Below are 22474 nucleotides of genomic sequence, written 5' to 3'. Positions count from 1 at the left end.
CTCATTTTATCGAATATTTGTGTGCAGTTGGTGGTCTCTTGATAAATTCACAGTCACCATCGGTGCTCTTTTAGACTGTGTGTGTGTGTGTTGGTGTTCAGGTCCAAACTATGTAAAGTAGTATTGGCATCTCTGAGCTGCGGCAATCTGTAGGGACATGGTCCAGACCTGTCCATATGCTCATCATCATCATTATGTTTATGACTGGTTGGCCGGGCTTTGCACTGTTTATTCCTGCCCAAAAGCCATAGCAGTAAAGGCAGATGGAGGAAAAGAGTGAAATGGCTTTCATCCCCGAGTCCGTCCAGCAAAAGCCCTAGCCACTCTTTTCAGAGCAGCAGCATCCCTCTGCCGAGCTTTTTCTTTCCTAATACAAGCACATGGACATTATGAAAATTGCAACTTGGCAGTAAAACTAATTTTGGACCACTGATTTGAGTGATGAGACTGACCCCCGCTGAGCATGAGCCATGTCCCTGCTCCCGCATGCCAGCCTATGTAGGGTTCGGTTCAGATGTCCGCATCGTCTCTTCCTTCTCCGTTCAATCAGGCTGTCACCCTGTCCTCCTAAATGACGCATGGGTACGTCAAGCTTTTGAAAGTCCCACAACAGCTTGGCATATCCATACTCTTTATTGACATAATTGGCAGTTCCATCGCTCATCAATCAAAGTATTAACGTCTTTTTTTCTTGCTTTAATGTCAATGAGTTGATCTCATTTAAATCGTTCTCTGTACACCAGAGACCACGGAACCAGAAATTCAGTCTCACCCTCATAACCCTTTGTTGTTGTTTGTTGTTGTTTTTTTTATTTGAGCTTTGGCCATCGTGGGCATATTCAATTCTAATTCGTATTCTATCAAGGCGATTCTATTTCAGTGGGGCCAAAATGACTTAAGTAATCAACAGTTATTGAGTTCTTGTGGCTGGACAAGAGGAGGGTTGATTGAGAATGAGACTTCACTTAGGGAAAGGACTTCACTTGAAGTATTGGAGTGCTGTATTATTGAGGCTGATTCTGACTAGATTGCTCCTCAGAATAGATGATTTTTGCCTGGAGTCCTCCCTAAGCACTGAGACAAGACCCAGAATCAAGTTGTTTTCTTTTGTGATGGCTGAGATGTTTTCATGTGCTTCCAGGCAATTTTGTAATATAGTCTCAATGACTTGTGGATAATATAAGACATTTGCAAATCACGAGACTTATGTTGAAATGCAGTTACACTTTGGTTCAAAATTATTATATATATATTATATTATATATATATATATATATATAGTTATTAAATTATTTATTTTTTATCATTTTTGTATTTTATTATTTGATAAAATATTATATTATGTTATTGTTTCGTTCAAAGGTTGTTATCATGTATATAGAAAAATTCTGTGTTAATTCTTTATGTAAAATATTCATATTGTGAAACTCACAGATGTTATTTGAATATGTGTGTATGAGGATATGTGTGTTAGTGCCCTGACCAGTGAGACTGTGCTGAGGACGAATGACTCTCGCAGTAAATAGAAGCCGCAGTATTATCCGTGAGGTTGATGGTGCGTTGGGCTAGAAGCGAGGCGAGGAGGCTCAGAAGGGGCCAGGAAGTCCTTGTAAATCAGAGGCGCAGAGAGCTGACCGCACCATTAGACAAGTGCCATTCACATTCACCGCCCGTCTCTTGACTCTCTCTCTTTAAAAACAGAGGAATTCTCTATCTACTCTCTTTGTCTGTCTCTCTCTCTCCAATCTGTGATATGCACAGATTAAAGGCGGCCCCTTGACAGAATATTAAATCTTCATACCAAAAATAAAAAAGGAATGCACTGTATATACTTGTATTATCTGAAAACAATGTATATCAATTTCAAATTTAACAAATATTAAGCACAGTCTTTATATAATATATTGCAATTTCTTTCAGCAACCTATACACTACCATTCAAAAGTTTGGGGTGGATAAGATTTTTTTTTATGTTTTTAAAAAAAGATTCTTATTCTTACCATGGTTGCATTTATTTGATCAAAATACAGTAAAATAGTTACAATTTAAAGGGTTAATTCACCCAAAAATGATTTTTAAAATGATATGATAATTGTGTCATTAATTACTCACCCTCATATTGTTCCAAACCTGAAAAAGTGGTAAATTATGTTGCATAAAATGTAGGTTAAACCACTGGAGTCGCATACATTACTTTTATGATGTCTTTACTACCTTTCTGGGGCTTAGACAAACGCCAAAAAACACAAACAAACAAGTTGGCAGTTGGATGTATAATTTTATGAAAAATAAGTGTCATGTTTACACTGTGCCCTAACAGATAAACGCTGATTAAACACATATTCAGTCAGGTGAAAACAAACCCTGACCACGGCCTTAAGTGTGAAACAAATACAAACTATCCAACTGCAGTTTGACACAAACAATGACAAACCAACATGGATGAGGGCTAAATACTAAACTATGGGGAGCACATGACCAAAACAACCAATGACGAGATGTAACTGATGAATATTAATCAATGAAATGACAAGACTGCTAACAAGATATTAGGACAATGAACCAATGAAAACAAGACACCTGAAAGCACATGACAGGATAACATGTGGGAAACAGGGAATCACACGACAAGACTAAATTCCAAAATAAAAGACAATTTGAAAACATGAACAAAACCCAAACAGACAAGACAGCTGAATTGTTAGCAGACATTACTCCAGTCTTGCCCTTGGTCCTAATTCTAAAATAATTGATTTGTAATATGATGATTTGGTGCTCAAGAAACATTTCTTATTTTTCAATGTTGTGCTGCATTTTATGCTGCTCAATATTTTTCTTGAGACACTGAAAATTGTTTCTAGCTCAGTAATATTGATACTTTTTGTATATTTTATGTTTTAACTTGTGATGATAAAAACCACAAGTTCAGATAAACCTAATGGTTGTCCCAATATCTGTAAAGAAACAGCTGAAACATAGCTGAAATATATCTGTCTTTATATCGGCAACAAATTGAAAATCAGTCTTTCCCTTTAAAACCCTCATAGAACCCCTCAGGGTGTACATTAGGTCCTCCATGTGTCCCATTGTGAGTGTTTGTTGTCCAGCAGTGTTATATATATATACAGTAAGCACACCCTTAAGACACTCCCATCCCCAGCAGTGTTTCTACCCATGTTCTTCAGCATATGCTGCACCGTGCAGGTCTTTTCTCTGCTCCACTTCACCTCTGCATCTCCTCCACACACAGCTCCAGATGGCCTTCTGCCCCCCAGGCTGGCAGCTGCCACCCCCAACTCGCTGCAGGTGGCCTGGGCTGCCCCAGCGCGCCACAACGCTCCCGGACCCCTGCGCTACCGGCTCCAGATGAGAACTTCAGTTTCCCCACAAGTTCACCAGTAAGCTCAGCTCAACAAAACAATCACTACATACCCATGTACAGTAGGTCACCACTTCCACAGCAAACATGCAATCATCAGTGAACAATGGTACATTTTGTGCTGAAAATACAAAATGATCTAAGACACTGAATCTGGAGACATGTATTTGATCTAAAGAGAAAAAAAATCAGCATTTAGCCTGTTGTAGAGCGGATGTACAGGAATATCAAATAATAGGCCTAGACCTGGGCTGTCCTTATGAAAAAAAAGAAAGAAACAAATGTTTTATCTAATATGTATGCATTACATGCTCCCTGACAACAAATTGCAATTTAATCGGAAATAGGGGAATTCTCATTCTGTTGTAATAAATAAATGACTAGGCGCATGTATTATATATCACCCTCATTTCCTGGGATTCTTTTGAAATGTATTTCATTGTTCATGTGATTTATTTATTATACTCCATGGTAAATTTGATCGTGGAGCTCTGTGGAAGTTGACGCTTCTTAAAAACCAGCAAAGATTTGTTCCAATCAGCAAGACTTGTAAGCCATTTAATGCAGCGTGATTGTCTTTTTTTTATTTTATATTTCAATTCAATAAAAATATCAGCTTGTATTTTCACAAGTATAATGACATATTCTAACCATATACTTGATTTGTTAACTACTCAACTGAAAATATATTTTAATTATTTTAAAGCACCTATTAAGTCAGAGAAAGCAGGCTAAATATTGCTTATCCTGCACTACACTTTTTTTGTCTAATTAGATGCTCTCTAGATTCTAGATGCTCTCTAGTATGAAAACCTTCTCTTTTTTTTAAAAAAGAACTTAACACTTTTATTCAACAAGGACCCATTAAATTGGTCAGCAGTGACATTTAAAGACATTTATAATAATACAAAATATTCTTTTTTTTTTACTTTCTTTTCATCAAATAATGCTAAAATAATAAATGCATCATGGTTTCCATACAAATATTAAGCAGCACAACTTTTTTTAAACATTTTTAACTTGATAATAATATTAAATATTTCTTGAGCCCCAAATCAGCTTATTAGAATACACTGAAGACTGCAGTACTGATGCTGAAAATTCAGCGTTGCCATCATGGGAAAAACTTAAAATAGAAAAACGTAAATTGTAATATAATTCAACAATATTTTGCAGCCTTGTTGAGCATAAAATACTTTTTTTTTTTTTTTTTTTTAATCCAAACTTTTGAATGGTAGTGTTAATCTCAAAATCGCAGCTTTATTTCTCATAATTGTGACTTTTCATTATTGTTTTTACTCTGAAGTGGAAATTTGTTTCCATAATAAAGTGCATGTTTTTTTTTTTTAAAGGATAAGCTCTTTGATATGTCCTGCACTAACTATTTCAATAGGAAATGTCAACACAGGGGAAAACATGTTTTTATTTTGTTGAAACATGTTTGTTTCATGTAACACATTTGCACAAGTACATTTATTTCTGTCATCAGGTTGATGGATGATGAGACCACCGTCTTTAGTCACATGGTGAAGGAACTGGAACCCTTTACAGAATATCATTTCAGACTGCTGGTGTCCAACAGCCACGGAGAAACCAGCAGCCCATGGGTCTCTCTTTTTACTGCGCAAGACAGTGAGTTCCACGACACACACATACAATGTTCACAAACAGAACAGAAAAGCATTAAGCACACAAAGAGTGTGCTGTGTTTAACCACATGTCAGGCTGTTCTTCTGTGAGGCTTGTCCCACAGAGAAGAGCAGGTGTTGAGAGAGAGAGAGAGAGAGAGAGAGAGAGAGAGAGAGAGAGGGCCAGTGGGCAGTGATCACTAGTTAAAGGTACGCCTCTTCCACATGACCTTGCCGGTGTCATTTTGGACTGATTACTGTAATAGAATCATATTAAGGATCATAACAGACACTCTCTGCTAAGTTATAAATTAATTATGCTTCAGCCTATTAGCACATACATTATAATTACTGAGCCAGTATTTGCATACACTCAGATTGCACTGTATTATGGACCATCACCTCTTCATTATCATGCTTAGAGACAACCCCCTCCCCACAATGCCCTGCAGCACTTCACAACTTCTGCTTTTGGGAAGAGTTTTCCCTCTGTCTGAGGGATGAACTACGTGAGCTGAGTAACATTCACACCCTCATTGAGACTTTTTTGTTAAGTATCTTGTCTTGGATTCTGCTTTGGTCTACTTGTGTTGCACCATGTGTCTGTGTGTATACTTGATCTTGAAGCTTGTAATTAGTATTCTTTATGGATGCTTAACATGCCTTTCATAGGTTGAATCTTTCTCTAAGAGGATGTCATAAACTGTTATGCCTTGAAGAATCTGCATCGGATACATTGTTGACTACTCAAGAATATGGTTGAATGAAAATGGCTTTTGCTTGAATGGATGGATGGATGTTCATTTTAGCAAATTTAGCAAACTTTTTTTAATTGAATATTGTATTTATGCTTTGACTAAAGGCGTGGCTTTGGGGGAAAAAATGTGGGCAAGGATATAACTTACAGTCAAACCAAAATGTATTCAGACATTTTCTTACATTATCACAGTTTATTTGCTGTAGTTTCGAAAATGGTAATAAAATATGACAAGAACTCAGAGTTAAACTGTGCCAGAACAAATTCATCTTGATAATGTCAGATCACTTTGGTAGAAAGGTATGTAATGGATTACAATCAACCAATCAGCCGTCAGCTGTTAAATTTAAGTACACAATTAGATAATACCAATTTAGGTCAACCAATTACCAAACAATGCTTCATTTTGTTCAGTCTGAGGTGTAAAAGGTCGCATTAGCAATTAAAGAAAAAAACACTTAAGCAAAACATTGTCAGGTCAAAGTTTCTGAATAATTTTGGTCCCAACTTTTTTATCAATTTTAAAGGTAGTCCACTGTATGAAGAATTACTGGGTATAATATGTCACAGTTTACTTTATTTTGCTATCCTCAATTACATAAATGAACTATAGTGTCCTGCACACACTAGTAAAAAATTATATCTGGTGTCTGAATAATTTTTGGTTTGACTGTATAATATTTTGTCATTTGTTTTCAGTTAAAACTCAATGTTTGTTAGATTGATTTTGTTCCCCAAAAATATTTCATAAATATTCTAAAATAATATTCTATTAAATAACAATAAATAAATATATGGCTATTGGATATTTAAATAAAAGTATTTGAGAATTTTATTAGTTACCTACTTTGGAGCATTTAAGTTAAAAATGAATGAAATTAATTTTTAAGTGTGACAACTCCAAATGTAAATATTTGTGCAAACTTTTATTTAAATATTTTTTTATTGAATTATAATTTTTTTTTTTCAATTAATACAAAATTATATTATTAACATATTTAAATGCATATATTTATTAAATATATTTTCTTAAATATCTATGTGCAAATACTTTTTTTCGGGCACCACTGTTATATATTCAATATTCGTGTTAAACAGAAATTGGCAAGCATGAAGGCTAAATGTGTAGTTATTACTTAGTTTTTTGAGCATTGCAATAAGGAAACTGGAACCTTTATCTATATACTCTTCCATATGCCAAAACTGCGATGACCCAGCATGCACCATATTAGTAGCTCTAAAAGTCACCCTAATCCCAAACAACCAACATGTCAAATCCTGATCAGCATGCTATATAAATCAAAACCATCCTCCTCCTCACTTTCCATCTGCATGTATCTGGCAGCAGAAATGAGCCCTTCACTCTAGCTCTATTTACACGTCTCTTTCTTTGAGGCAGGGGTGATGACTTTGAGAACAGGTGGGCATTACCAAGAAGGAGAGAAATGATTGTTATTGTTAAAGAGAAAAGCCCTTTATTTCTTTTCCGAAATGAGCCGTGAAGAGCCTCGATGCGGCATATTCGGCTCTCTGCGGCTGGATTATGGGGAAAGCGCGAGTTTTAGTGGCTCCTGGCATTGCTAATAAACACTCTCACACATATCATCAGCCCCATCAACGTGAAATAGTACCCGGCAAAGCCGCACTAAATTAACAGTAGGAAAGAATTGAGGAGATTCTTCAAAATAATGTGTCCGGCCGCATGATAAAGGAAGAGGAAAGGATGGGCAAGGTGAAATAGGAGGAGAGAAACGTATGTCATATTTTCTTTGGCTCTTTTTCTTCTTTGATAGGGTCCCAGTCGGCCCACACATCTTCATCTCTAATTTAGAAATCCCCTCTAGAGAGAGATTTCTCCACCTGTGTGTGAAATGTTCACAGCAGCACACACTATATGCGGTGTGCATGAGCTGCCCTATATACGATGCTATGTAAGCAATCACAAACAGTCTCATAAACACATATAAATATTTGAATTATCATCTCTTGCCATCTTATTTGGATTTACCGTTGATGTTCTGTTATTGTATGGTTATTTTTTCTCTTTCTTTAATTTCATATATGGTGAGAGTTTCCAGGTGGATTTGTTTTTCACCCACAGTATCGATCGTTTTTAGTTTACAAGTAAATCACTCTAAAATGAAAATGAAGTCATCTTTTACTCACCCTGGTGTTGTTCTAATCCATTGGTACCGTTCTCTTTTTCTCTTTTTCATCTCTTTTTTTTTAATTTCCAGCTCTCATTCGTTCATATAATGGCAGTGAATAGCGACCAGCGACCAACATGTGACACGTTGTATTTTCCAAGTGTTCTGGGGGAATATGATTCAGAAAATGAAGAAAAATTTGATGTATTATTTAATGAAAATCCTGACCTTGGCCGTTGGTCTTCTGTGCACAGCTATGCGTCTTGCGCGTTCGTAAGGCTCTTATAGCGTCGCGGTTCACTCCGACTCTGAAGTTGTGAGAAGTCAAGACTTAGAAAAACGCTATATGAAATACAATCCATGTACTTTCTTCTCTGAGGTGAATATATATTTGTTGTGTTCGTCACAAGAAGTCATCGGGTTCACATCTGTCAACTGTCATTCTGACTGTCATCTGAAAACTGGAGTCCAGAGATATTCAACTCAGTGAAGAAAGTACACAGATACTATTTTGGGATTTCTAGGCATATGCTGCGCATATACAACTTGCTTTTTCTGGGTGAGTTGGAGTGAACTGTGACACTAATAGAGTCTCATGAATGCACATGTTTTTGAATGCACATGTCCCAAAAAGGAAGAATGGCATATTGCATTAGAATAACACCAGGGTAAGTAAATTATGACTTGATTTTCATTTTACGGTGAACTATCCATTTAATGATAATGCCACATTTTATCCAGTATGATATGAGTTCAAAAGAACACATTTCTGGTTTGGTGAGTACATTAGCCTTACTGATCGAGTTGTGGGAATACTTGGGTTTGTCTGTTTGGCTCTTTTGTGTGCTGCATTATGTCAGAACACTACTAGAAATCTCCTTAGTGAAGATGAATGAGCTTTTTAAGTATTCAAAAGGGCCTCATTCCTCCTTTTTTATCATTCCATTAAGATTTTATAACCATCTTTTTAATGTAATTCCATCCATGAATTTTTACCCCTTAGACTTGACAGGCGGTTCTGTGAACATAAACTTTGCCATGTAAAAGAGCTCTTTTCTCTGTCTTCTCTGCCTGTGCTAAAGCGCATGGGTTTGTGTGCTTGGAGTGACATATACACAATAGGGTTTAGAGCGCCAATTGTAGGGCACATTTTTTCTAATAAATCTGATATATTAAAAGTCCAGTTCAACATTTAATTTAAATTCTCTCCCAATATGTTTTTTTCAGATTAACATTACTCGTTCTCTACAGTGATATGGTTCATTTTGTAAATAGTACTGTTAACGTGAGCATGGACACCTTATGGCCTGGTTTCACAATTAAACCATGATAAGGCCATAGTTCAATTAGGACATTTAAGTAGCTTTCATAAACGTATCTTAGAAAAAAAAATATTACTGGTGTGCATCTTAAGACAAAACAATGGCACTGACATATATTAAGATATGTCTGTGTCATTTCTTGAACTGGGTGACTCTAAATAGAATCACCCCCAACCTTTATTATTTCATCTTGATATGAATTATCACCTCATGTGCAGTCGTTAAAATGTTGTGGGTAGACACAGCTGTGCAGTTCACCTTGAAATAAGTAACTTAGTGTACAATAGTGTACACTTCATCAGGTTCAAAACTAAAAGAAATCTTTCAGAAAGAATACTCATGAGTTTGTGTCATTTTCCTTTCAATCTTCTTTACACCAAGCAGCTTCTTGAAAGTAGCATACCGACATCCGTCCTAGTTGACATCAGCCACGCTAACCTTCAAAGCGATCATATTGTCACAAGGACCTCTGCAATGCTAAAAATAATCCTCTCTTTCCTTCACGTTCCCCGGTCCCCCCCTCCTTGCCTTGTCACTTGATTGTGTTATTATTATGCTAACCAAATCCTTATAAATGTGATTTAAGGCTTGGCGGCCCGCGCTCTTGTTTTCCCTTCTGCTGTAGCGATTTATAGTGGCCCAGGAAAGGCCTCTCTAAGTATTCCAAATGTCCTGAGATTACAGCTGTTGCCGATGCCTGATTGAGGCCGACTGCTGTTATTGCACTGTGTTCTTGCTTGTACCCTGAGAGCAGTAAAGCATCAATAAAATCAAAAGCACCTGCATCTTAAATGAAATTTCAATTGAAAAACTTAACAGCCCTTCAAATTGCGGAATTTAACGCAGACCAGTAAAGCTTAAATAACACTTTGCCTCTGCAGACCGAAAGAGCGGGCGGCTGAGCCGAGGAAGGAAGGCTGGCCGGGGGATGAAGTAAGGAGGGGTGGTTCACGTTCAAGGTGACTTGATTGTCTCATGTGGTAAAATTATTTACAATTAAGGAATTTCTCCTGAGAGCCACATTGGATTTGCCGGCGAGCACCTATGCGGGCGTTTTGCGGTGACGGCGGCCGTGAGCTTTTTCAGTATTCATGGACGCTCCTGAACCTTTGTGGTAATTGAATCAGTTAGAGTGCTGAGTGGAGCAAGCATAAAAACCTGTTAACCCAAAGGTCAGATCTGTGCATTGTTTATTTATCAGGAGGGAGAGGGAGTGAAATCGGCAGGGCCCCTTCACAGACACAGTAAAAAATTACCCCCAAAAATAACAGCTACTAGACGAATGGAGAAATCTGGGCCGGAATCATAAGCAGCGGCCGGCTGTGTGAAGTGAAAATGGAGGAAGCTTGAGTTAGGGTTAGGAATATTGACTATTGGGAATTAAACCTCTTTGTTTCTTGACATCCTTTCGTGAACTTAGTTATTATGATAAAACTGTTATATTTATAAAATAGTGAGCCTGTATTGTGCCAGCTGATAGCTCTGTTTATTTGCACTTTACACTTCCGATTTGCAGATCAGTTAACGGAACAAACTTTGAATGCAGCAAACATTGTGGCTAAATAGTCTCTTAAAAATTCTGAACGTTTACACATCTGGATTTATAATATTTTTCTCTACCATTTGATAATGATGATCAATAGAAAATATACACCACCGTTCAAAAGTTTGGGGGCGATTTTTGAGTCTCTTACGCTGACCAAGACTTTATTTGTTTAAAAAAACAGTAGAACAGTAATATTGAAATATTATTACAATTTACAATAACGGCTATTTTAATGTATCTTAAAATGTACTTTAAATTGTCACATGGTCCTTCCAAGATCATTCTAATATGCCGATTTGGTGCTCAAGAAGCTTTTTTTATTTTTATCAATGTTGAAAATAGTTGTGCTGCTTAGTATTTTTGTATAAACGATGGACTTTTTCAGGTTTCCATGATGAATGGAAAGTCCAAAAGAACAGCATTTATTTAAACTATACGTCTTTTATAGCATTATAAATGTCTTTACATCCTTGCTTAATAAAAATTATTCATTTGTTTCCCACAGAAAAGAAACTTTTAAACAGTAGTGTACACAAATGAGTCTACTTTACATCGCAGAGCTGTTTTATTGCATTTTGCACCTGGTTAAGTGAATTGTAGGTAGTTAGACGCAGGATTTTACACTTAAATAACATGCAAAAGTGGTACAGCTGTGAAGTGAATTTGCTCCATCTGTGTGCTTCCTCTCTGTCTTGTCCCTTTTTTTTTCATTAGTAGATTTTTTAAAGTCATTACCTTGATGCTTGTTGTGCTGGCCGCTGAGCTTTGGGGAAAGAAAGAGTACATGTAGCCGGTTATGTCTTCTCTATACATAGTGAGTCAGTTGGGAGGTGATGGTGATGGGAGGTGGAAAGTGGGCCATCTGTGGGGAGACATCAGCAGCCCAGCACGGCAGAGAGAGAGCCAGTCACCTTGATCCACACGCCCTTGCCGGTACGCCATTACCGTGCTACCGTGGGATGTAAATGGAGGAGGAAAACATTACCTTCAAATGAGCTTTCATAGGGCCCAAATATCAATCAGACAGCCCAGGCTCTAGAGCAGACAGGATACGCTTAAAACGCAACAAAACAACTTCACTTCAATTACCACATCTCATATACTCCTCCTGTTACTGCTTTCCTTTTACCAAATGTTCGAGCTTTTTCTTATCATTCTTCGGTTTTTTTTTCTTCTGGGATTTCTTAACAGTTCTGTCAGAAAAACGGTATAAGAAATTACTGTAATGTAAATCTGCATCCATATAACGGGCCTCACAGAATGAGCACAAATAGTGCAATAAACCAATGTGACATTTTGGATCAGCGTTATTCTGGAACCCAATAGCAATGCTCCACATAGCAAATAAAGACAAATCATCAAAATAGTATTTTCTCGATTTGCATTTCCTGAAGGAAATGCCAGTGCTTGCAAAGCAGCAAAAGAAGGTGTTCAGGTAATCTTAGACAGCCCTCAGGCCTCAGTTGTGTTTAAATGAAGTGCTGCATTTTCCATTGTCATGTTGCTTAAGTGCATCAGCACAAAAGTTTATTTTTTTTGTCTATACAATGTAACTCAATGTTGCTTTGACCCCAGCATTCTTGAAAATATCTTCTTTTGTGTTCTGCAGAAGAAAGAAAGGTACATGAGGATGAGTAAATGATGACAGAATTTTGATTTGTGGTTGGGCTACTTCAGGGTTTGGGGTTTAGAAAAACTTTGACCGTATAAAGCATGTGTTGTAAGGATTCCTTTATTAATCAACTAATATTCCGTTTCATTGACATTAATTTCAAATCAATAGTCTGTTTAATACCAGTCATACCTGAGGAGATACTAGCACAAGCCATCAGACATGAGAGAGGGAGGGAGTGCAAGAGGATGCTGGCATGTTTTGGCACATGCATGTATGTGAATGTGTAATTATGAAAATGACCCGAGCTGTCTGGGTCTGAAGATCCATGAATGATTTCTTGATGTTAGTGCTGCCATGGCAGCTGTTGTTGTTACCACTCAGAGAAAATGACCAGGCAGGAAACTTAAGTGATTTCCTTCAATTCACTACAGACCCTTCAGAGGCTCGCCTCACACATGGCTGATATCCCTTAGCCACATAACCCCAACGAATAAATCCATAAATATAATTTCATATTTGCTTGTGATATGCAGCTACTGACTCCGTCCTCTTTGGCAAATGAGCTGATTTGCAAACCCCCTGCTCTACATTTTAATCCAGAATATCAGGATGCTCCAAAGACGGTTTCCTTGTGCTGTCAGTCTCTGTGCTGCATTGTCAGAGAGGAGCTGCTTTTCTAAATCATGGAGATCAACCAGACTCATCAGTTCAAATCATTTAAAGGCTAAATTAATTGCATTCTTATTAGTGAATATAATGCATTAAAACCATAACATATATGGCTTTAGTATTTAAATATTATTATTATTATTGTTATTATATAATCTATACACCCGCATAATTTTTAATGAATTGGAATAAATTATATTAATTAATACCTATATTTATTTTTGAATATTTTGTATATTATTGTTGTTTTTATTATTATTATCATCATTATCATTATTAATATTAATAAAGCAATCTTTAAATGATTAATCCATAAATATAATTTAAAGGAATTATATTTTATATATATATATATATATATATATATATATATATATATATATATATATATATATATATATATATATATATATATATATATATATATATATATATATATATATATATATATATATATATAATTTTTTAGGTTTTACGCATCACAACATAAATCATCTGGTCGTTGGTCTTAAAATTAGGTAAATGCAACCTCAGATGAACAACAAATGACATATTACACTGTGCCATTTTTATTTAACAAAAATAAAGCCAAAATATGCTGGTGTGTTTGTCCTGTTGCATGACCCAATTTCGGCCAAGCTTTAGCTGTCGGACAGATGGCCTCACATTTGACTCTAGAATACTTTGGTTCATGGCCGATTCAATGACTGCAAGGTGCCCAGGTCCTGTGGCTGCAAAACAAGCTAAAAATCATCGACCCTCCATCAGCATGATGGACAGTTGGTATGAGGTGTTTGTGATTATGTGCAGTGTTTAGTTTTCGCCAAACATCTCCACTTTGGTCTCATCTGTCCAAAGGACATTGTTTCAGAAGTCTTGAGGTTTGTTCAGATGCAACTTTGCAAACCTAAGCCATGGTGTCATGTTCTTTTTAGAGAGAAAGCTTTCTCCTGGCAACCTTTCCAAACATGCCATACTTTTCCTGTCTTTTTCAAATTGTACTGCCATGAACGTTAACATTTAACATGTTAACTGAGGCCTGTAGAGTCTGAGGTATAGTTCTCTGAGCATTGCACGGTCTGACCTTGGGGGGGAATTTGCTGGTCCGTCCACTCCTGGGAAGATTGGCAACTGTCTTGAATGTTTTCCACTTGTGAATAATCTTCCTTACTGTAGAAAAATGGACTTCAAATTGTTTGGAAATGGTATAGCCCTTCTCAGATTGATGGCACCAACAATTGCTTCTCTAAGATCATTGCTGATGTCTTTCCTTCTTGGCATTGTGTTAACACACACCTAAATGCTCCAGACCAGCAAACTGCCAAAATTTTTGCTATTATAGAGTTGGTATACTCACGCATCACGCTTGCTGATGATCAGTTAATCAAAGGCATTTGATTAGCAGCGCCTGAATGCTCCTTAAGCCCAATCCCAATTCTATTTTATACCCCTTCGCCTTCCCCTACCCGTTCCCCTTGCCCCTTGAAACAGAGTGCCAAGCCGTAGGGGTAAAAATATTCCCCTAAGAAATGGGACACCACTACTATACCATTACACGTCATCACACGTCATGGTACCTTGTTTATTTTATTAGTGTCCTGTGACATTTAACCAGTATAAACAGCAATGAAGTGCGTATATGTTTTCGTTATCTACTGTGGTGCTGCGATAATGTTCATACGTTATACGTCAAGTTAGTCGTTGCCTTGGTAACACGCGAGTTAACAGACGATATGTGATTTAATATCGACTGCGTTATGAAGGATGACCAGATATATATATTTTTTAACTATTATTAATATGGGTTCAAATCACTCAAATAATGCGTTTAGCAAGCTACGGAGAAACTGGCAGCCAGGTGACACACACGTGATCGATCCCGAGTGGCAACATACACACATTCTATGCAGCACGGTAGTCAGTGGATGGGAAAATCCTCATACCCCTTCGTTCGAAGTGTGGTCCTGAAAAATCTTCTTTTTAAGGGCTATGTGGCCCTTCCCCTTACCCCTACCACTCCAGCCAAAAGAGAATTGAGACACCCCTAACCCTTCACGTGAACGCACAAAATGAAGGGGTAGGGGAAGGAGAAGGACTAAGGGGTAGAAATGGGATTGGGCTTTAATCGTTTAATTCCTATGGAAGCAGTGAGGGTGTACTTATTTTGCCACACATGGTTTTTCCATTTTGGCCTAGTTTTTGTTAAATAAATAATGACATGGTGTAATATTTCATGTGTTGTTGTTCACCTGAGGTTGTATTTACCTAATTTTAAGACCTGCCAAGGACCCGATTTTTGTTTTGATACATAAAACCATAAAATTAAAGAGGGTGTCCTCTCTTTTTCACATGACTGTATATACTGTATATATATTTTAAATAATATTTTAATAATAATAATATTTTAATCACTTCCTGTGCATGTATATTTTTTCACCACTAGTGGCAATAAATGTTATTGCAAAAATAAATGGTGTTTAGCAACAGATTTAATAGTTCTTATTACTGTCTTCTTTCTTCAGGACCTGGATCGGTTGACCCACCTTTACTCTCTGACATCCAGCCTAGAAGTGCTTCTGTCTCCTGGTCTCCTCCATCCCAGCCCAATGGGATTATCACCCATTATAATATCTACCAAAACCACCAGCTAACTGCTAGTGTGCCAGGGAACAGCACCAGCCACACGCTTTCTCAGCTTGCACCCTTTCAGCAGTACACCATACAGGTGGAGGCCTGCACAGCAGCTGGCTGTGCTCAATCTGCTGAGTCCCACACCGTACGCACCCCTCCAGCTCCCCCAGAGGATGTCCCAGCCCCGCAGCTTTACTCCGACACACCCACTTCGGTGCTCTTGTCCTGGGCCCCACCACGTCATGTCAACGGGGAGCTGGACGGCTACACTGTGGAGAGGAGAGTCACGGGCACTCAGCAAATCTCTACTGTTGCCACCTTGCAGCCCAACCAAACGCTCACATACCTAGACAGCTCAGCAGCGCTCAGTCCCTGGAGCAATTACGAGTACCGCATTGTGGCACACACAAGGCTGGGTGGATCCAATAGCAGTGAATGGAAGAAAGTGACCACTAGGCCTTCAAGACCTGCAGGCCTGCAGCCACCTCACGTGCTGGTTTTGGATACAGCATCAGTACAGGTAAATGGAGCGTTTATTTACGTTTTACTTAAAGGGATAAATCACCCCAAAATTTGAATTATCCCATGATTTGCTCACCCTCAAGCCATCCTAGGTGTATATGACATTCTTCTTTCAGACGAATACTATTGGAGTCATATTAAAAAATGTCCTGGCTAATCCAAGCGTTATAATGGCAGTGAATGGCAGCCCAAGATTTGAAGACCAAAAAGTGTATCCATCCATTATAAAAGTAATCCATGCGGCTCCGGGGGGTAAATAAAAGACCTTCTGAAGCGAATCGATGGGTTTTTGTAAGAAAAATATCCATATTTAACTTGTTAAAAAGTAAAATTCTTCTGGCGGACCACCTTCCACATTCAACTTACGAAGAAAGTGTTACGCCTCTCACAGTTCAAAATGCTTACGCTACTTCTGACGTCATCATCATGCCAGTTACACTTTTTTATGCTACGTCCGACGTCATAATAGTGCCAGTTACGCCTTTTTCAAGTTGAATAAGGAAGGCGGTCCACCAGAAGCTAGATATATTACATTATTACATGTTAAATATGTATATGTAAACCCATCGATTTTGGGCTGCCATTATAATGCTTAGAAGAGCCAGACATATTTTAATATAACTCCAATTGTATTCGTCTGAAAGAAGAATGTCATATACACCTAGGATGGCTTGAGGGTGAGTAAATTATGGTTTAATGCATCAGTCAAAAATATTCACGACACAATCTCAAACTTGCTTAAATGTTGGCAGTTTGAATCAGATTCACTCATGGGTGCATTTTTAGAAAGCATCGTTAGCCAACTATGGTCACAAGTTTCATCATTATCAGCATAGTTCAACAAGTTTTTTTAATATTTCAAATTAATAATGCTCTTTTAAACTTTCTATTCATTAAATAATCCTGGAAAGAAACATGGATGACAGGAATAAATGCAGGAATAAATTATACAATTTATTAAAGCATAATAAAGTAATAATATATCACAATATTACTGTTTTTACTTTGATTTTGATCAATTAAATGCAGCATAAGAAAGCCTAAGAGACTTCTTTCAACAACATTTTTAAAATCTTACCAACCCCAAAGTGTTGAACGGTAGTGTATATGTACAGTACATAATCAAAAAATTCAATTTTCAACCTATTGAATTAACAATGTATTCTGTATGCTGCTTGAAGAAATGTAAAGAATGATTTTAAAGTTTAAAAGATCATGTTTGCTTTGTACCACAATCCAAACATGCTGATGAGAGTGTGCATATTTTTTGTGTGTGAAGTGCATATCAATCCTGTCCCACCCTCCTGTCGGCAGGCTGTAGTGCCTTATGCCGCCTTTTCACCAATGAGGTGCAAATGAGGTCTTTGCTGTGATTGTTAGTGAGAAGCTACTGTATTTCCTCCCATTAATGCCACACCTAGAGTATCCATCATTATTCCAATGACACTCTCATGTTATGAGAACATTGATACACATGGTTTCCAGGTCATTCCAGAGCTGATTATTAAGGAAAAGCCAATTAAGACTGTCAGAGTATAGTGGGAACCCCTCATGAATGTGCCCTTGGTCACCTAACATTTTATAGAGGGTTCTTGTTTATTTTGTGTCTGTATGAAATGTAAAGTGAGCAAGACCTTAACACGTTGGCAAAGTAGATTTAAGTGCTTCAAAGCAAACCGAAACCCTGAGCATAGACATCCCTCAATTCATGTTATTCAACAGACATGATACTCAAGAGGGCTAGGTAGCTTGCAGTCTTTTGGCTGGTTTACAAGTTGGATTTAAGGGGCGTTAATGTAACCAAACAAGCTTTGCAGCTTAGATCCTGCTGTGTGTAAATACACCCTCTCTTTCTCTCTTTCTCTCTTGCTCTCTTTGTTATTTGTTGTGTGCTAGTGCCAAAAAACATGGACAGAAATGCTTACCACTTCAAACAAAGGCGGCATTTGCATAAACTTGCTTGAATTATTCATTTTCCCCTAACCCCGGGTTTAGTGTATTGTAATACCATTATTATTTCATTAATTTGTTAACTGCTGCATTTGTGTGTAACTGGATGAGAACTCTTCTACATGTAAAAGCCAAAAAAACAACTGTTCGCATTAGCATATGCTATATTGAATTCCTGTTGAGTTGCTAGGAGTCTCCGTGGTGCTTATGGCAAACTCTGTGTTAGCTAGTGTTGATGATTTCATTTGGGGTCTTTATACATTTGCTTAAAATACTTATAAAAAAATGTTGACCCCTTCGAAATTAATACAGAGATTAATACAACTTTTTTTAGCCATGACCAGATTAATTTGCTCATTTCCAAAACAATAAACTGTTGGTAGGCAGCTACTAACTTCTAAGGCAGCATATTAACCATCACGGATTTGATATAACGCTCTACATAGCAAATTGCACTCTGCATGGGAGACTCATCTTGTAGTTAAGTTCTACAAGGTTAGCATGTTGCTAAGCTAACAGACAATACAAACAATACATTACACCTTTACACTAAAGTACTTGTATCAATACTTTTTGGCCCTGTTTACACCTGGTATTAAGATTTGTTTTGGTAGATCAGATCACAAGTGGACGACACTTTCATAGTGTAGACGCTCAATCATGTGGTCAAATGCACTCAAACAGCCACAAAAGGCCGCCTACTTTCCGCCCTACTGACTAAAGGCCTGTTCACACCAAGGACGATAACTATAAAGATAATGATAAAGATATAGTTCTAAAAATCGTTTTCAATATTAAAGAATAGCAGAGTTCACACCACAGCTTATAACAATATAAAGAAACAATATCGTTGGTATCATTTTCAGAACTTTTTTCCAGCGGATGAACGGCCAATCAGAATCCATTCTGCCATAATGAGCTTGAGCATTTAAAGCGGTAGACAAGCACATGCTTAGAATAAACAGAATGATATAATCTGCTGGTGTGGACGCTAATATAGTTATCTTTATAGTTATCGTTCTTGGTGTGAACGGGCCTTAATGCATAAACATTAGCCAGATAGGATTTAAACTTTGTCGGCTAAAGACCCAAGTTTGGTTTGAAGACGAAAAACATACCAAACAGTGTTCTCTCACCATTCCTGATTTCTAACACGCATCACAGCGTTCGGCGTAGTCTTGCGGCTATCAGAGCAGAAACTAAAGCTGATACTCTCTGTATGTTTTTTCCTGTCTCCGGGCACGTTCATATGTAAAGTGCACAAGCTTATTTTGTCCATTAGATCGAAAGATCTAAAAAAGGGGATTTGCCCGTCCCCTCAAAGAAATCAGGACATAAGTGGTTGAAAGTGGACAAAGGCGACACCATGTGTAAATGGGTATGTGTCTCTCTCGTCTACTTGTGAACCGATCGACCAAAACCAATCTTAAAGGGTTAGTTCACCCAAAAATGAAAATTATGTCATTAATTACTCACCCTCATGTCGTTCGACACCCGTAAGACCTCCGTTCATCTTCGGAACACAAATGAAGATATTTTTGTTGAAAGCTGATGGCTGAGAAAGGCTTCAGACAGGCCTCCATTGGCATTCAGTACATTTACACTCCCAAGACCCATAAAAGGCACTTAAAACGTCGTTACAAAGTCAATCTCACCCCAGTGGCTCTACAATAATTTTACGATGCGACGACAATAGATTTTGTGCGCAAAAAAAAAATCTAAATAACGCCTTAATCCACCTTGTTCTTGTCTTCCGTGTATGCCTCCACAACGCATGCGCGAGAATATGACGCAGATCTGGCGTTCGGACACATGACCCAGAAGCGTTTTGTTTACAAGCAGAGGAAGACGCGCGTATCTAAGCTGTTGAATTCTACATTGATCGTGCTTTAGGTCTCGGCGTAGTTCTCAAAATCGGGCTAAAGTGCGCATTCCATGGATTCCCGAACGCCGGCGCTACGTCATATTCTCGCGCATGCGTCGTGGAGGAATACACGGAAGACAAGAAGAGGTTGAATAAAGTTGTTATTTTGATTTTTTTTTGCGCACAAAAACTATTGTCGTCGCTTCGTAAAATTATTGTAGAGCCACTTTGGTGAGATGGACTTTGTAACGACGTTTTAAGTGCCTTTTATGGGTCTTGTGGGTGTAAATGTACTGAATGCCAATGGAGGCCTATCTGAAGCCTTTCTCAGCCATCAGCTTTCAACAAAAATATCTTCATTTGTGTTCTGAAGATGAACGGAGGTCTTACGGGTGTCGAACGACATGAGGGTGAGTAATTAATGACAGAATTTTCATTTTTGGGTGAACTAACCCTTTAAAGGGATAGTTCACCCAAAAATGAAAATTCTATCATTTACTCACCCTCAAGTTGTTCTAAACCTGTATGAGTTTCTTTGTTCTGCTGAACACAAAGGAAGATATTTTGAATAATGTTTGTAACCAAGCAGATCCAAGAAACTATTGACTACCATAGTATTTTTTCCCCTACTATGGTAGTCAATGGTTGCTCTATCTGCTTAGTTACAAACATTCTTCAAAATATCTTCCTTTGTGTTCAGCAGAACAAAGAAACTCATACAGGTTTAGAACAACTTGAGGGTTAGTAAATGATGACAGAATTTTCATTTAACTATCCCTTTAATACCAGGTGTAAACAGGGGCTTTGGTATTTCTTGGCTTGGGAAAATTTTGCTACAATTTTTATTTTATTTTTTATAATTGCCATTCTTCTACCCTTTTGGTGCAGGCTCTGTTTAAGGATCGAGTGCTAGTAGTAAATAAATTGTCACTGTGTCCGAAATTGAATACTTCTCTACTATATAGTATGCGTATACGGCAAAAGAGTAGTATGTATTCGAAGTTCCCTGAGAGAGAGAGAGAGAGAGAGAGAGAATTTCAACAGTGCTGCATGTGCTACTTATTCTGTAGGTCAGTATTAGTTTAAAATTAGGTTAGACTAAAAGTGCTTTCTAAACCTTCCTTCACTTCTGCTTTCATTTCACCATCCATTATTATAACATTTGTCCAATCTACCATTTCATCTCATTTCTACCATTTCTCTCATTTCATTTTATCCCCAGACACGAGACAGAGACAGTATGTAGCAGCAACAAGCACAGTTTCCTATGCAATTCCATTAGGATTTCATTATGATCTCCAGGGGCTGAGGCCTCTTTTAAATGTAATGAAAGGAATATTCTGTCTTGGGTCAAAGTCAGGGTGCCTTCGCTTCATCACATGACGTCGATTCCACAAACTCATCGATCTAAAAGCCTCAGATGATGTGTTGTGATATTGCGCTGGACTCTGGCCCTTCTCTGGAGCTCAGACACGCTTGTGAAACCATTTTAGTTTATAACTACATGACCACAAGAGCACTGTCATACTGTGATGTCAAATTCTTCAGATATTAACAGGTTCAAACGTATCCCGTGTTTTACTGTAGGTTACATGGACCGCTCCACTCATACCCAATGGAGAAATTGAGCGGTACGAGATCCGCATGCCTGACCCAAGCATCTCGCACACCAATACGTCTGTACTTAACCGTACCGTCACCAGCCTTCTGCCCTACACCAACTACAGCATCACCATCCTCGCCTGCTCAGGAGGTGGAGGCCATGCCGGAGGATGCACTGAAAGCCTTCCAACACTGGTTACTACATTACCCACAATCCCACAAGGCCTGCTATCCCTGTCGGTAGTAGCCATCAGTGAATCTTTCCTGGCTGTTTCATGGCAGCACCCATCAAGGCCGAATGGCCCCAACATAAGGTAGCAGATTAATGTTTTAATCGTTGTACTACATCTTAGTTTATTGACACACATTTAAGTAGTGTTACAACTGTGACAATTATAATTTACTACTAAATGTATTTATTTAATTTATTTATTTGTTTATAATAAAACAATTAATTATAGTAGTGATTTATAAAAAAAAATAATTATTATTATTGTTGTTTTTATTATTATTATATTGGAAATATATAGATATGGTTGTGAAATGTTTGTTAAAATTGATGTTTACATTCTTCAAAGTAAAATGTATTTATTTATAATTGAATAATAATAATAATAATAATGATGATGATAATAATAATAATAATAACAACAACAATGTATACAATTTATCATTATTTTTAGTTATTTTTTTATTTTTATTTTATTATATTTGATTAATTATATTTTATTATTATATTTACATTAAAATCAATGTATTTATTTTACAACCATATATACCTCAAATTAATTGTATACATTGTTGTTATTATTTTTATTATTATTATTATTATTATTATTTGA

General features: G+C 37.4%; 1 protein-coding gene across 1 annotated transcript in view; it reads left to right on the top strand.

The window, feature by feature from the left end:
- The window catches only part of ush2a (Usher syndrome 2A (autosomal recessive, mild)), a gene marked incomplete at its 5' end in the record, with an annotated part of 251879 nt that overhangs the window by 132117 nt on the left and 97288 nt on the right, over window positions 1-22474 (top strand). Inside the window, 4 exons of the mRNA XM_079833659.1 lie at window positions 3251-3398; window positions 4869-5011; window positions 15586-16214; window positions 21618-21946. Coding sequence (XP_079689785.1) covers window positions 3251-3398; window positions 4869-5011; window positions 15586-16214; window positions 21618-21946 — 1249 coding nt within the window. The remainder of the gene's footprint in view (window positions 1-3250; window positions 3399-4868; window positions 5012-15585; window positions 16215-21617; window positions 21947-22474) is intronic.

Source organism: Gobio gobio (genome assembly GCF_949357685.1).
Source record: "Gobio gobio genome assembly, chromosome: 13".
NCBI classification, from domain to species: Eukaryota; Metazoa; Chordata; class Actinopteri; order Cypriniformes; family Gobionidae; genus Gobio; species Gobio gobio.
Note: the sequence above shows the minus strand (reverse complement) of the source record. Positions and strands in the feature narration are given on the sequence as shown.